Raw genomic sequence first — 13,893 nt, 5'->3', positions numbered from 1 at the left:
GATCAGTTTTACTGAAACAGTTCATTTTGTAATAACTTTTAATAAGTTTTTTGAACCTTTGTGTCAGGCACGTTGCTATTTCTTGTGTATCACCCCACTTCACACATTTGTATACCTTCTTAAAGCACCCTGTGAAGCTAAGTAATGTTATTAGCTTCTTACCACAAATAAGAAGAACAGAACTTGCGGAACCTTTGTCAGGTCCTTCAAGCCCAGTGCCTAGTTCTCCATTACTACCCTTGTCTCTGGCAGGAAACAGATAATAGGACCTTTTAAACTGCCCTCATGATCTATAACAATAGCTTATCTTTCTTTTCTCTACAGTGGGAGGGCATGATACTCATCTTAAATCTTAAGTGGTTTTAATTCTTAAGAAAAAAATGATTAAAATATTACTTGTATTAGATTCTTTTAGCAATAGTATAGGATGAGTTCTGTGTGAGCATTAATGGCTAGGTTAATGCAGCTCAGAATCAAAAGGGGGAAAATGCTGTGAATAATCTTGCACTATTCTCATTTGATTTTTTTAAAGTTTTTAAAATGTGTATTTATTTGTTTTGAGAGAGAGAGAGAGAGAGAGAGTTGGGAAAGGGCAGAGAGAGAGGGAGAAAGAGAATCCTAAGCAGGCTCCACACTGAGTGGAGCCTGACACAGGGCTTGATCCCATGACCCTGGGATCATGACCTGAGCTGAAATCAAGAGTCAGACACTTAACTTTCTGAGCCACCCAGGTGCCACTCTAATTTGATTTTTTTGACAAGCAGATGGAGATTATAATAATGATCTGTACTAGAATATTTGGGACTCTAAAATTTGTACATTCCTTTAATAAAATGTTGGTGTGAGAAGCCTGTGATTATCAAGTAAGGCACCAAAATAAGTACTTGAAGAAATGCATAGGTAACTAATAAATATTCACAAAAAAGTGAAAGGACTATACTCTGTGTCCAGTTAGGTGGCTAGACAAAGATCAGGCACATGCAATGGTCCTAAAGAGCGGGGGTGGTTTGGGTGTTTATTCAGCTTAAACTTAGTCATCATCTATAGAAAATGAAGAAACAGCATGAAAATCTGGTTGAGGAGAAAGTGAACCTCCTGGGTGTTGGCCAGAATCTAGGCTTGGAAGATGTGATTGACCAAATTCATGCCTTAGGTCTATGTGCCTGCATCTGCCCTCACTAGGAGATCCAACAGCTAAGATTAGTGCCTCCCACAGTAATTTATTGTGCCTTGGATTTCTAGGCAAAATTTAAAAAAAAGAGAGAGAGATAAGTTTAATAACATCCTGATAGAGTTCCAAAGTTTTATTTTGAATATTGCTTTGTCAGTATGCTAGAAATTAGCTATTTAGCCACGTCTTACTGGGCCAGGTCTGCTAAATGGCTCACAGTTCAGAGAGCACCAATTCTAAGTTATGAGCAACTTGCTGGTATGAAGTGAGAGCTCAAACCCTTTCCTCTTCCAAGTCCTCAGAGAAGTTTGGCAGTAACACTCACCAATGGGATTTGAAAGCCTCTGTTATTCTTCTCTTTTAACCTCTCCAGATCAAGCATATAGGAGATGAACCATGGAATAACCACATACAGGGTTCAAATGAGGGGCCAAATAGTCATCCATTCCAGACAAACTAACCAAAGAAGGTAGACTGTAGAGAGGGGTTGAGTAAAATATAATCAACTAATGCAGTAAAAATATTCCTGAGACTTATCACACACGGAGCCATGTTGTGTTCATAAATAATCACTGAGGGATCTTCCATTTTGATAAACATGTCTGCCTCTAAAAGAATGGCTCATAGGACAAGAATTTCCCCATTCCTCATTGGCTTCAGGTAGGGCACCATTAGATCCTACTACCAAAGTCCCTCAGGGTGATTAACAGCCACGAGGTCGATAGAATACAATAAAGTTAAAAGATCGTAAAAACCAATTTGTTGACACACTGGCTTATGTGTATGTGCATACGTATTCAGCAAAAATTCTGAATTAAAAGTGAAAAAAAGTGAAATTAGGGCTGCCTGGGTGGCTCAGTCAGTTAAGTATCTGACTCTTGATTTCAGCTCAAGTCATGACCTTACAGTTCATGATATTGAGCCCTGCGTGGGCTCCGTACTGAGAGCATGGAACCTGCTTGGGATTCTCCGTCTCCCTCTCCCTCTGGCCTTTCTCTTCTCATGTACTTGTGTGTGTGTGCTCGCTCTCTCTCTGTCTCTCTCTCTCTCTCTCAATCAATTGATCAATCAATCAATAGTGAAATCAAACTTATGAAACAGGGGTCCTAGAGTCAAAATATCTATAATTCGAGTGTTTGCTTTGCTACCTACTAAATGTTGGCTGTGAGCAGGCTTCTTACTGTCTTTGACTCTCACTTTCTTCATCTGATAGAAGAGTAGTAATGCCTGCTTCACAGGATTGTTGTGAAAAATAAATGACATAGTGTGGTGGGAGCATTTAGGAAACTATAAATTGTTAAATGACTCGAAGCTGTTATTCATTACTGTCACTTTATCGTAGCATTAGTCATGACAAACTTCAGGAATGAAATGATACTTTTAGAGTACATGGAAGTCTGGGCTTTGGTTGAGAAGAGCAGGGAGACTGTTTCTGTTTGGCTCATCATTTGAACAAACATGTCCAGTGTGCCACATTCCCAGCTTGCTGTACTAAGAATCAGGCCTGGAGATGTTTCTTAGAATCAGGAACATGAGGACAGAGAAGCTGACCCCCAACAGCAAGATGCTAGTCAGGACCCATGGTTTTGGTAAGAACAGAGGGTCTAGGCTGGAAGTGGGGGTTTTACTGGACAATACAGCACTTCTCAGACATCAGCCATCATCACAATTACTGGTAAGACTTTAAAAATACATACTGCTGGATCACACTCCCATTGCTTCCGGTTCTGGTGGTATGAGATGAGGCCTCAAAATTCGCAATTCAAACAAGTACCAGTGAGTCTGATGAATCTAGTCCAGGGACCACTCTTTGAGAACTACATGGACAGCATAAGAATTACAGCTTCTCGCCTCTAAAACCCTGATCTGATTCTCACAAGTTTAAAGGAAAAGGGAATTTCCTTTAAGCTAATTAGGATTGTTGGACGGTTCCTAAAATGGACAGGAATCAGATTCATAAGTAGACTGGAACTAGAACAATTCTGGTCCCAAGAGCACAAACCCCTTCATCATGATGCCTGGGCATCTCTGGTAGGATCTATCAGTTCCAAATGTTCTTCGTCTCTTGCTTCACCTGAATTAATATTCAGAATCCAATTGGCTTAGAGAACATGCCCACTCCTCAGCTACTAGATGATAGGGTACTTTGAATTACAGTTCCAAGACAGTGCATCATGGAAGAGACACAGCTGAAAAGGATATCAGGGTACTGTTTCCAAAGATGTTAATGTATGCTCATGTAGCCAAGAAACAACATTAATAATGAAAACAGTCCATGTCTTCTATCACAGTAGGAAAAGATCAATTAACAGAGGGCCTGGAATTCTAGGGAAGAGGAGTTTGCACTTGATCTAACCTGAGGAATCCTGTAGATTCTTAGAAAGTAGTTGATAGCTTCCTTACTGGAGGAAAGGAAGAAATGAAATAAAGTCTTCAGGAAAATTCTCTTAAGCACTCATGTTGGCACCCCCCCACCCCATGCTTTTATTTTCCTGACTCTGAGCTTCACGACCATTGCTTCCAGGTTTAAGTATGTCCTCAGGAACTATAGATCAGGAACTTCTGTTTTCAAAGACACACTCATCTAACCTACAGCTTGAATCATGCTGTACAGTTCATTGGAATGGTTCCTTCTTCTAGATATTCTTAACTCTTTTACTTTATTGGAAATATTTCAAGCATACAAGATAGTATTAAAAATAACATAACACTCCAGTGTCTATTTCCCAGTTAGCCAGATTTCTCTTTTTGAGAAAAGAGCCATGGTCGGGTCTGGGGAGTAACCAGATCAGGAGATGGGCGGGCCATTGAGATGGAAGTAAGGCAAAGGGACAAACCTCTGGGTTACTGCAGATATTCAGGGCGTCAATGACAGAGTGGATAGACAAGGATGACTACTTATACTCTCAAATACTAAAAATAGTGAAGCAATGGATTCAACAATTTGGAAGACATTCATTTTAAAAGGATATTTTTCCTTAAGATACCTAGTCCTGGCTCAAATTGCCCTAACATGAACAAGTACCTTTGAGCAGTTATAAACATTTGCTTCAAATATTTGTTAATCCTATGTAGGTTTCTAAATAGATAAGTAATCGTGTGGGAAGGATTGATAAAAACACCTTGGGCAGACTAGCCCTGTGGGTGCCTCTGAGTAGGTACCTATGTGTGCACTCATGACCGTTTGTAATCTTTGAGAAGTATAAGCTGTAACTACATAAAGTTAACGAGATGAGATTTTAATCTTCAAAATATTAGCAGTGATAACTCAGTCTGAAATGTTTAGGCTTCTGTCTTCTCTCCATTTTATAGCTATGAATTTAATTGTACAAAAATATAGTTCAATTCTTGGGTTTTAGACAAGTGAACTCTGAATAAAAGGAGGCCTCAAGGTTGTTACTTTTCATGTAAAGATCATCATTTCCTTTAGGTGTTCTTTTTACTTCTTTTGAAATAGGGGTTTCCCAGAATGGTGTTTACTTTTGCTGCTGCTTTTTCATTCTATTTTCATTCTAAGATATCATTACCTTTTGTCCCATCCATGTTACACCTTGAAACTATCAATTTCAGATTACAGTAGCACCTTATGTAACTGGCATTTTTTTAAGAAATACAATTTCAAAGCAGGCTCTTATCAATGCCAAAATCACTTTATTTTTAATTTAGCCATTTCAGTAATTCACTTCAGTGAAATATGAACAAGGCATTGAACCAGACACTATGCAAAGCATAAAGATAAACAGACTTGCTCCCTGTTCTCCAGGAGCTCACAGTCTTGGGGAAGAGCTAGCTCATCACTCAATTCTCTTGTGGGCCATAGTGTGACAAGTAACAAAAAAGAAGTGTAGAGATGTGCTGTGAAAGTGCCAAAGAAAGGGAGATTACTTCTGGTTTGATGGTCAGGAGAAACTTCCTGAAAGGAAAAATTTTGATAAAGAATGGGGGAAATATGTCATTCTTCATTAAAATTGTTGGTGGGGACAGACATTCCAGGCAGAGAGAAACCATGAGCAGAACCCCTAGGGCAGGAATGCATGGGCATTCCTGGGAGTCATAGATGTGTGATACAGAGCAGGATGGAAAAGGGGACACGCTCTCATTTTCAGTGTGATAAATGCCACGGTCAGGAGGATGGACTTTATTCTGGAGTAATGGGTGACCATTGTCTTACTCTAGGCTTTGGAATAGGGGAAATTACACAATTAGAGAAAAATTCAATTCACTTTAGCAAATGTATTGAGTGGCTGCAATGTGCCTGGCCCTCTACTTGAGATAATGGATGCAGAGAACCATTCTTGATGGTGCCCTCAGTGACCTTCAAGTCTAGTAGGAGACAGAAATATCAACAGATAATGTCAATAAAAAGTAGTATTTTGAGCTAAAATAGATGTATATACAAGAGGCTGTCAGAGCCCAGAGAAGGTTTTCTGGGGGCTAAGGGAGAGCTTAATCCCTGATATCAGTCTTGCAAGAAGAGTAAGAATTATTTGGATAAAGAGCAGAGGGAAGGATAGTCCAAAACCAAGACAACACAGAGAGCAAACTCACAGGGCACCAACTGACATGGGATGTGTAAAGAGAGACAGCAGTGTCATTTTATTGGCTCATTCAGTGGGAGGCAGAGAGAGGTTGGGGAAAGAAAGAGGGAGACGAGGGGGTAGGGATGGTCCTTTGGAAACCTCTTTCAGAGTAGAGGCAGGGAAGCCAGTGGACTACTACACGATCATATCCTACAGTAGTGTTACGTTTAGGAGGTATGGTCTGAACAGACATTCCACACTTTACACATGACTCCCGAACAGGGCGATTCAAGTTCATACTTGAATAATGTATTCCTAGTATTAATAATACTGTATTCTCAATATTAAAACTTCCAAGAAACTTCCAGTGTCCTATTCCAGAAGGACCCTTCCCCATCTGCAGAGTTCCATTCTACCACCTTGGTCCTTCACTCCCTGTTCTCTTCTCTGGTACTCCAAACGGTTTCATCCTCCCTTTCAGTGTTACTCTTTGGCTCTGTTTGGTTTTCTGCCCCCACCCCGCAGACTCACACATGGATTTTATCCTTTCTCTCCTCTGCAAACAGAACTTGATGGTGTGAAAGCAAGAGGGCTACGTGGTGATTTGGGTTGTGGTGAGGAACAGTGGGAGGTCCTGAACTCGAATATGTTAATAATGTGGGGTCAGTAGCAGTAAGATATAAGATGATCGTGAAGAGTTAGAGATAGGGCAGTTTGATGGCAGAGCAGACACAAAAGTGAGATAACTTTTAGAAACATACTCACAGCCTGACGACTAACTAAACGTGGAATGAAGACAGAGAAAGGTAGGATTTTAATACTGTTTGGTAGTTTGGATCTAGAATAAATAACAGTCGTGCAATATTATTTGCCATGACTAGGTTTTCAAAAAGAGGGGCACATTTAAGAGATAGGATTAGAAGATGATAAATTTGACTTTGTATATGCTGAGCCTGGGGTGTCAGCAAGATATTCAAGTCATATTTAGCAAGCACAGTGCTTTAATTTGATGCAATATGCTAGCAGTCTCCAAACTTGTGTGATTAAAACAGCATTTATGGTCATTGGAAAACAACATACTATTGCCCTTTCTTTAAGATTGATTATACACTGGTAAGTCTTACAGCCACTAAACCCATCTAATTTAACTTCATTTCCAATGTCTCTCCCATTTATTTTCCAGAATACCTCTTAACATCATTTGGAATGTTATTTTCAGGAACACTGTCTTAAGAAATGCTCATTACAGCACTAAGGAGGTGTAATTAGGGGATGATTAAGATAGAAAGAATTTGATGGGGGTGGTGGGGGTTGTTTATTTGTATGGAAGTGAGAGTTTAAGCATTATGAACTGATGAATCACTCAGAGTGAATGGAGAGAGAAGGAAGATTGCAGAAAGAACCTCTATAAACACCATTTGATATGTGAAATGGCATGTGGAGAACATAATTTGGAAAGACAGCAAAATGTAATAGCAAAAGCATGGGTTTCAGAATTGACATGTGTGACAAGTGATCTAAGCTTGATTATTCAGTTTTATTACCTGAAAATAATGCCCACCTTGTTGGGTTGTGTCAAGATTTAAAATAGAAAATAGGTGAAGCATGTACCACACAGTTAGACACATAATCTACTCTCATAAACACTATTAACTAATATTTTCATTTAAATCTTCTTGATGAGTTGAAGCAAAGCTTCTGTGATCACACTGCTCTATTAAAATCTGAACATGGAGCACTTACACAGAAGAGATCTCAGTTGTTGATGTTAATACCCTAATACAAGAAAGAAATCCCAGCTCAGACAAACCTGGGCCAGGAACAGCATGGTACAGGAATAGAATCTGCAGAAGCTAGGCAATGGAGGAAGACACCACAGGAATTTCCTGAAGGCGTCTGTGACTGTTTCTTTAATCAGCTTTTCATGAAGAGATGCTGGAAGCTAATATCAGAACCTTACTGAACAATCTGCTCTCCTTAAAAAATTTCTGAACTCAACCCACCCTGGGCGAATGGCTGTAGGTATCAATCTGGCATGAGGAGACATCCTCTGGCAATAGTAATTATCTGTCACCCTCAGGGTCAGCTGGGGGAGGCATCTGCAACAGAACACTGAGCTAATGAGATATACTTGTGTTTGAATATGTCACCATGTCACAAATGCAGGCTTTAATCATTTTTACTATTGGTCAGTTGGACATACAAGGCCGAAAGACATTCTGAGGTCAGAGCTAAAAGCAGATTAGCTTTTGTCTATCCCAGAAAAAAAAAAAAAAAAGGCATTTACCGTGATTTTATCCTGATTAGCTCATTTCAAATTTCAAAGGGATGGTGACCAGAATTTGTTATTTTGCAGTCTTTTTCTGCAGGACTTCTGGACTGTAGCCCCTCAGGTCTCAAATGGGTCTGAAAAGTTTATTGTTCAAATTGGCCATTTAACATGACTGGCCATTGTTTTTTTTTTCTTTTAATGTTTATTTATTTTTGGGAAAGAGAGAGACAGAGTGTGAGTGGGGCAGGGGCAGAGAGAGAGGGAGACACAGAATCCAAAGGAGACTCCAGGGTCTGAGCTGTCAGCACAGAGCTCAATGCAGGGTCCGAACCCATGAACCGTGAGATCATGACCTGAGCCAAAGTCAGAAGCTTAACCGACTGAACCACCCAGGCGCCCCTGGCTGGCCAATGTTCTTGATCAAGAAGTCATCCCCCCTGGGACGCCTGGGTGACTCAGTCTGTTAAGCATCTGACTCTTGATTTCAGCTCAGATCATGATCTCACAGGTTGTGAGTTGGAGCCCAGTGACAGGTTCTGTGCACTGACCCCTGAGGACCCTGCTTGGGATTTTCTCTCTCCCTCTCTCTCTGCCCCATCCTCACTTGTACTCTCTCTGTCTCTCTCAAAATAAGTCATCTCTTAGCACCCAAGATAAATAGAGGAGATTGCTGAAAAGAAGGTGAGCAAGTCTTTGAGGAAAGGTGTAAGGCATCGGGATTGTTCAGATCCTTGGGAAAGGAAAGAGGCAGGGTGACAGGTGGTTTATGTGTGTGAACACACAAGGGTATTGTGGCAGATGTTCGTTAGTTGCTCTCTGCATGAAGATAGGCTAAAATATCAGTGAAATATACCCTAGGAGTTCATAGAGTCTCCCTCAGGGGAGTACTTGCAAGGAAAATGAACAGTTGTGTACCTGATTTGTTTATATGGTCATTTGCCTAAAAATCACAAGACTTGGGCAGAATGAATACATGTAACACAGTGCTGCTTGTAATATGGTCCAAAATTGGCAGCATCAGCATTACCTGAATGTGGCATCATCTAGAATTGTCAATTCTCAGGTCATATCCTAGGCATGCAGAAAACAGAATGTCCAGGCAATTTGTTTCCAAGTGTTTTTTAAGTAATTCTTGATATACTGAAGTTTAAGAAGCACTCTTCTAGGCGTGTATTCAATGTGCCAGTCATTTCCACTTCTATTCACTCACTCCACTAGCCTGGTTTCCACGTCTTTCTACCCTTAGTTTCTGGTTCTCTTATCCTGATGGTACCTGATTAGACCATCTGGTTGTATGTGAGAGATAAGTTTTGTAGTTTTTATCCTGAGCATAAATCAGAATTCTACTGATGGAAAGCAACTTTGTAGAGGCAATAACAATACTGATTTTTAGCCTGGTGATTTGGTTAGCAGCAAGAAGACCATGGTTTTAACTTCTGAGGAATTACCCTTCATTCCCAGGGTAACAGTGGTATAAATTAAGGGATTAAAAAAAAAGGAGAAAAACACTTACATGGGCTGTAAGTTGCTCCTGGGAAGCTTTCACTTCAGCTTGTAATTTCTCAATGCACTGAAAAGGAGACACGTTTAGAAACAAAATGTATAACTCTTCGTCTAATATAAATTATTTCAGATATATGCCAGTTCTCAAATCCTGTGAATGGCAGCACTGTCTCAGCTAGGTGCTTTGGAAATCATCATTGAGAAATCTTCACTCCCATCCCTATCTCACTTTGATTCTATGAAGAGCCCACCAACAAAGAACACAAAGATGTTAAGACTTAGGAAATGAGTAGGAAAATAATGTTTCCTTGATGTACGGAAGGTAATGCCAACCTATCTTATGACATATATACATATCTATATGGTATCAGATGGGTCTGATACTGTTTTTGTAACATATACATGTGTTTTTATGTGAATATATATAGGGATAGATAGATAGATAGATAGATAGATAGATAGATAGATAGATATCTCAAAGGTAGTTACAAACCCATTTGAGTTGACCAAGAAAAAAATTTATGTAAATGCCCAGAGATTCAGAGATTAATAACTTTTTATAAAATCATTGATTAAAGCATATGCCAAGTTTTTGATCCGCTCATTTGACTACACTGAAAGAAACTATTCCTTGACTAAGTTCGACCTTAAAAACGAGGAGACATTTGGGGGCACCTGGGTGGCTCAGTCAGTTAAGCGTCTGACTTTGGCTCAGGTCATGATTTCCTGTTTGTGGGTTCGAGCCCCCTGTCAGGCTCTGTGCTGAGCGCTAGGAGACTGGAGCCTGCTTCGGGTTCTGTGTCTCCCTCTCTCTCTGCCTCTCCCCGCTCACCCTCTGTCTCTCTCTGTCTCTCAAAAATAAATAAACATTGAAATATTTTTTTTAATGAGGAGACATTTGCATAGTTAATACCACTTACAAAATAAATAGCATATTCATATAATATGATTCAAAGGATACATATCAAACAAACTTTTAAGATGTTACTAACAAAATTAATTATTATATGTGAATATTCATCAGGGAGTAGTTATATTTAGCCGACACAAATATTATTTACCATCTTGAACTTAAATTTGAATTTCCAACCTAGCCAGAAATGACTGCAGAATTCTCATTTCATAGAAGTTTAGGTAACTTTTTGAGATAAACATTATTTTTTTCTTCTCCAACCTACCTGGTCTTTTGCAAGAACCATTTTTTCGTATGGCTCACCACTGTCTTCCTTATGATCCAGAGCCCCTAGTTTTTCCTCCAGCCAGGAAACTTGCTCAAGCAGTTTTGATTTTGTTCCTTCAGAGGCTGCAAGCTAAAGACATTTCTTGTAAGGGCATGTAAGTACAGTGATTTTTTCAAAGCTCCTTTCAAAAGTCTAATTGATACATGAATTACCTGCCACCAATATCTATTAAACATGAAAATGGCTTCTGGAATATTCCTCATAGCTGAAAAAGATTAGTATAGAGAGAAAATGAAATAATGTTGACTTTATATTCAGTAATAAAGATCTTTCTGGGCAAGAGATGAGACTACATAATTACAACAGGCAGAGAGATTTCTAATGCAGCAACCTCAATGCTCATCCTTTTATGTTTCAAGAATGTACTTTGTTTTTACATGTGAAATCTGTACTGTTTTTTTGTATATAGTTCTTGGAACTTAACTCTTGGGGGACCTACAGCTCTTGAGAAAAAATAGGAATACCGACACCCTTGAATGTTCACCCTTTAAGCAGCTGAAGGGAAATGCAGGAATTTCAAGTTAAAGTCTGATTAGAGGCAGATCTAAGCTAAACCATCACTAGAAAATGTCTAAGGATGATGAGCTTTGTTTTACTGTTTGTAGATTCCTCTTGAGGAAAGGGGAGTTTGATAGTGTCTCATTCTTGAATTCCCTTGGAGAGCCCCTGGACTAGCATTTCCTTTCATTCAGACAGCTTATTGTGCATTTTTTCTATAGCTCAGCAACAATTCTGAGAGTCTCTGGAAAGGGACACACACCTTGTATTCATTCCAGTTCCCAGTGTGTCCTTGGAGGCATGAATTACCTTTAAGTATCTCTTTCATACTATTCCAAAAATTCTTGCGAAGCATGCTGTCTCATCTTGAAAAGCGCAGTAAGTTTTTAAAGCTAATTTACCAAATGGGGAAGCCTAAAGAAGTTGCTCCGTCACGGAAATAAAGTGGGAACGTCATATATAAAGTGGCATTGATCCACACAATCATTCACTTGCAATTATTTGTTTAGTTGGTGCTTCGCAGCCATTCTGTTATGTTCTGGAGATTATAAAAGCACAATGTGAGAGCCAGAGGGAACACATATGTCATGAACTGTTGGCTGTGCCTCTCAGCTCTCAGTGACCTTGGAGACCTGTTGAGCTCCTCATGGACAGTGACAAATTTCAACCGAGTACATGATAGCTTGGAGATGTAGCCTGGTTGTTCCAGGCACCCTTCTATTTTATTACACAGTACAGAGTGTAATGGCTAAACACTATGTGATTGAGGCAAGTTTCTCAGTTTCTACAGGCTTGATTTTCCAATCTGTAAATGGGAACGGGGATGAAAAGAATAGTACTTAACTCACAGGTTTGTTTTGAGGATTTTATGAGTTTATGTAGAATAATGCTTGAAATATTTCCTGTACTTAGTAGCTATTATTATTATTATTATTATTATTATTATTATTTCTTCTACCTCCTCTAGATTACACTATTGATAAAAGTCTTATTCAAATATTTATCAAACTATAAAACACAGTGTCTGAAGACATCACAGCACCTTTGAGCTGGTTACCCTAAACTCAAACTGTATTCGGTTCACTTACTTCCTACAACCACTCTAGTGTTTAGGGAAAAGACCTCTCTACATCTGGCATTTTCTTTCTCTCAAATACAGTCTTTCTCAGATTGGTCAATTTTGTTCCCATATTCTACCTGACTTATAACTCATCCAGTTCCCATCTGGTTGTCTTTCTTTTATATCTGCCTTCTATTATTTTCAAGCTTTTATTCATTCATTCAACACTCATTTATTCACTCATTTGTTATAGAAATATGTTGGGCATTTATTAAAAGTAAGCCTTCAAAGGTAAAAAATGAGAGTGGCATTGCTTATATGCTCAAAAAGCTTGCACTTTACCCAGAAAGGCAAAGAATTTTAAAACTATTATGTAATATGAAAGTATACAGTTGAATAATAGTAATGACCCTAACAATTTACTGGGTATTTACTATACACCAAGCCTTCTGCAGAGCCTTTTGTTTTCATTATTATTTGTGTATCTGAATTCATCTTCATTCCCCTTTTGCAGATAAAGGAATTCACTAAGTTTAGTAAAGTTGTGTAACTTGCCCAAGCACAGAGCGAGTTATGTGTTACAGCCCAGGTTTTCACTAGTGGGCACTGGGTCTGATTCCCTAAAGCCCAAATTTGACCCCAGCTCCTGAAGTGGGACCTGAGAATCATGAAAATCCCATCCTGTTTTCTGCTGATTGGTTCAAGAATCAAAGTCTTAAACAATCAGAGTCTGGTTTTTCTTTGGCCACAGTTAATAAATGCGGATATGTGATCCACTCGTACTGCTCAGCAGGAATTTTGATGATTTGGGGAAGCATTCTCTCTCACCTACCAGATATGAATGCTGATATAGCCATCCTACAAACATCCAGGAAACCCGTATGTAATGAAGCTACACTCTGAATGGAAGAGTGACCAACATTATTGAAATACTGTATCAACAAATCTTGAAGCACATCCTACCTTGGACTCACACATAGTGAGCTAGTAAGTTTCCTTATTATCTAGAAATTGAATTTTCTGTTACTTACTACCATAAGCATTCTATTCATGTACTGTCACATTCCAAAGCCCCATGCTCTTGACCACAAATAAGTAAATTCTATGGAAAAACAGCAGTAATTAACATTTATTTGGTAGTTACACCATACCACTCATTCTGGGTGCTGTCTGTACACAAGCTACCTTAGTCCAATGCTCAAAACTCTATAAGGAGTTTTGGTTTATATTTTTTATTAATTATAACCATTTTAAAGAATAAGAAACTAGATGCTTTTAGGAGTGAATTAGCTTGCCCATAGCTAATAAGGAGAGGTTGGTTTTGGATCTTCAATGGACTGCCTCCAACTCTGGGTCTTACATTATTTCCAACCCTAATTCTAAGGCTGCCTATAAAGATGAGGCCTGTGGTTTTTCCCTCCAATAACTACATGGCCTTCAGCATTATTTCTCACATGTTTACCTATTTACCTGAAAGAAAATTTTTGTCTTTTTTTCCTAAAACTCAAGAATTCTGTCCTAACATCTTGCTTCCTTTTTATATAGACATCAACCCCATCTCTTTCTTGCCCTCTTATAAAAGGTCTTTGTCTCAATATCCCTTTGATTCAGATATATTTACCTCAGGC

General features: G+C 39.0%; 1 protein-coding gene across 4 annotated transcripts in view; it reads right to left on the bottom strand.

Annotated features, from left to right (window-relative positions):
- The window catches only part of CCDC192 (coiled-coil domain containing 192), a 213,362-nt gene that overhangs the window by 143,313 nt on the left and 56,156 nt on the right, over positions 1 to 13,893 (bottom strand). For all 4 annotated transcript variants that reach the window (XM_047849899.1, XM_047849925.1, XM_047849917.1 and 1 more), the window contains exons 4-5: positions 10,645 to 10,776; positions 9,477 to 9,533 (exon numbers count right to left, since the gene is read on the bottom strand). In XM_047849899.1, the coding sequence (XP_047705855.1) occupies positions 9,477 to 9,533; positions 10,645 to 10,776 (189 nt within the window). The remainder of the gene's footprint in view (positions 1 to 9,476; positions 9,534 to 10,644; positions 10,777 to 13,893) is intronic.

This window comes from Prionailurus viverrinus, chromosome A1 (assembly GCF_022837055.1).
Source record: "Prionailurus viverrinus isolate Anna chromosome A1, UM_Priviv_1.0, whole genome shotgun sequence".
Classification (NCBI taxonomy): domain Eukaryota; kingdom Metazoa; phylum Chordata; class Mammalia; order Carnivora; family Felidae; genus Prionailurus; species Prionailurus viverrinus.
This window is presented reverse-complemented; position numbering and strand designations above follow the sequence as displayed.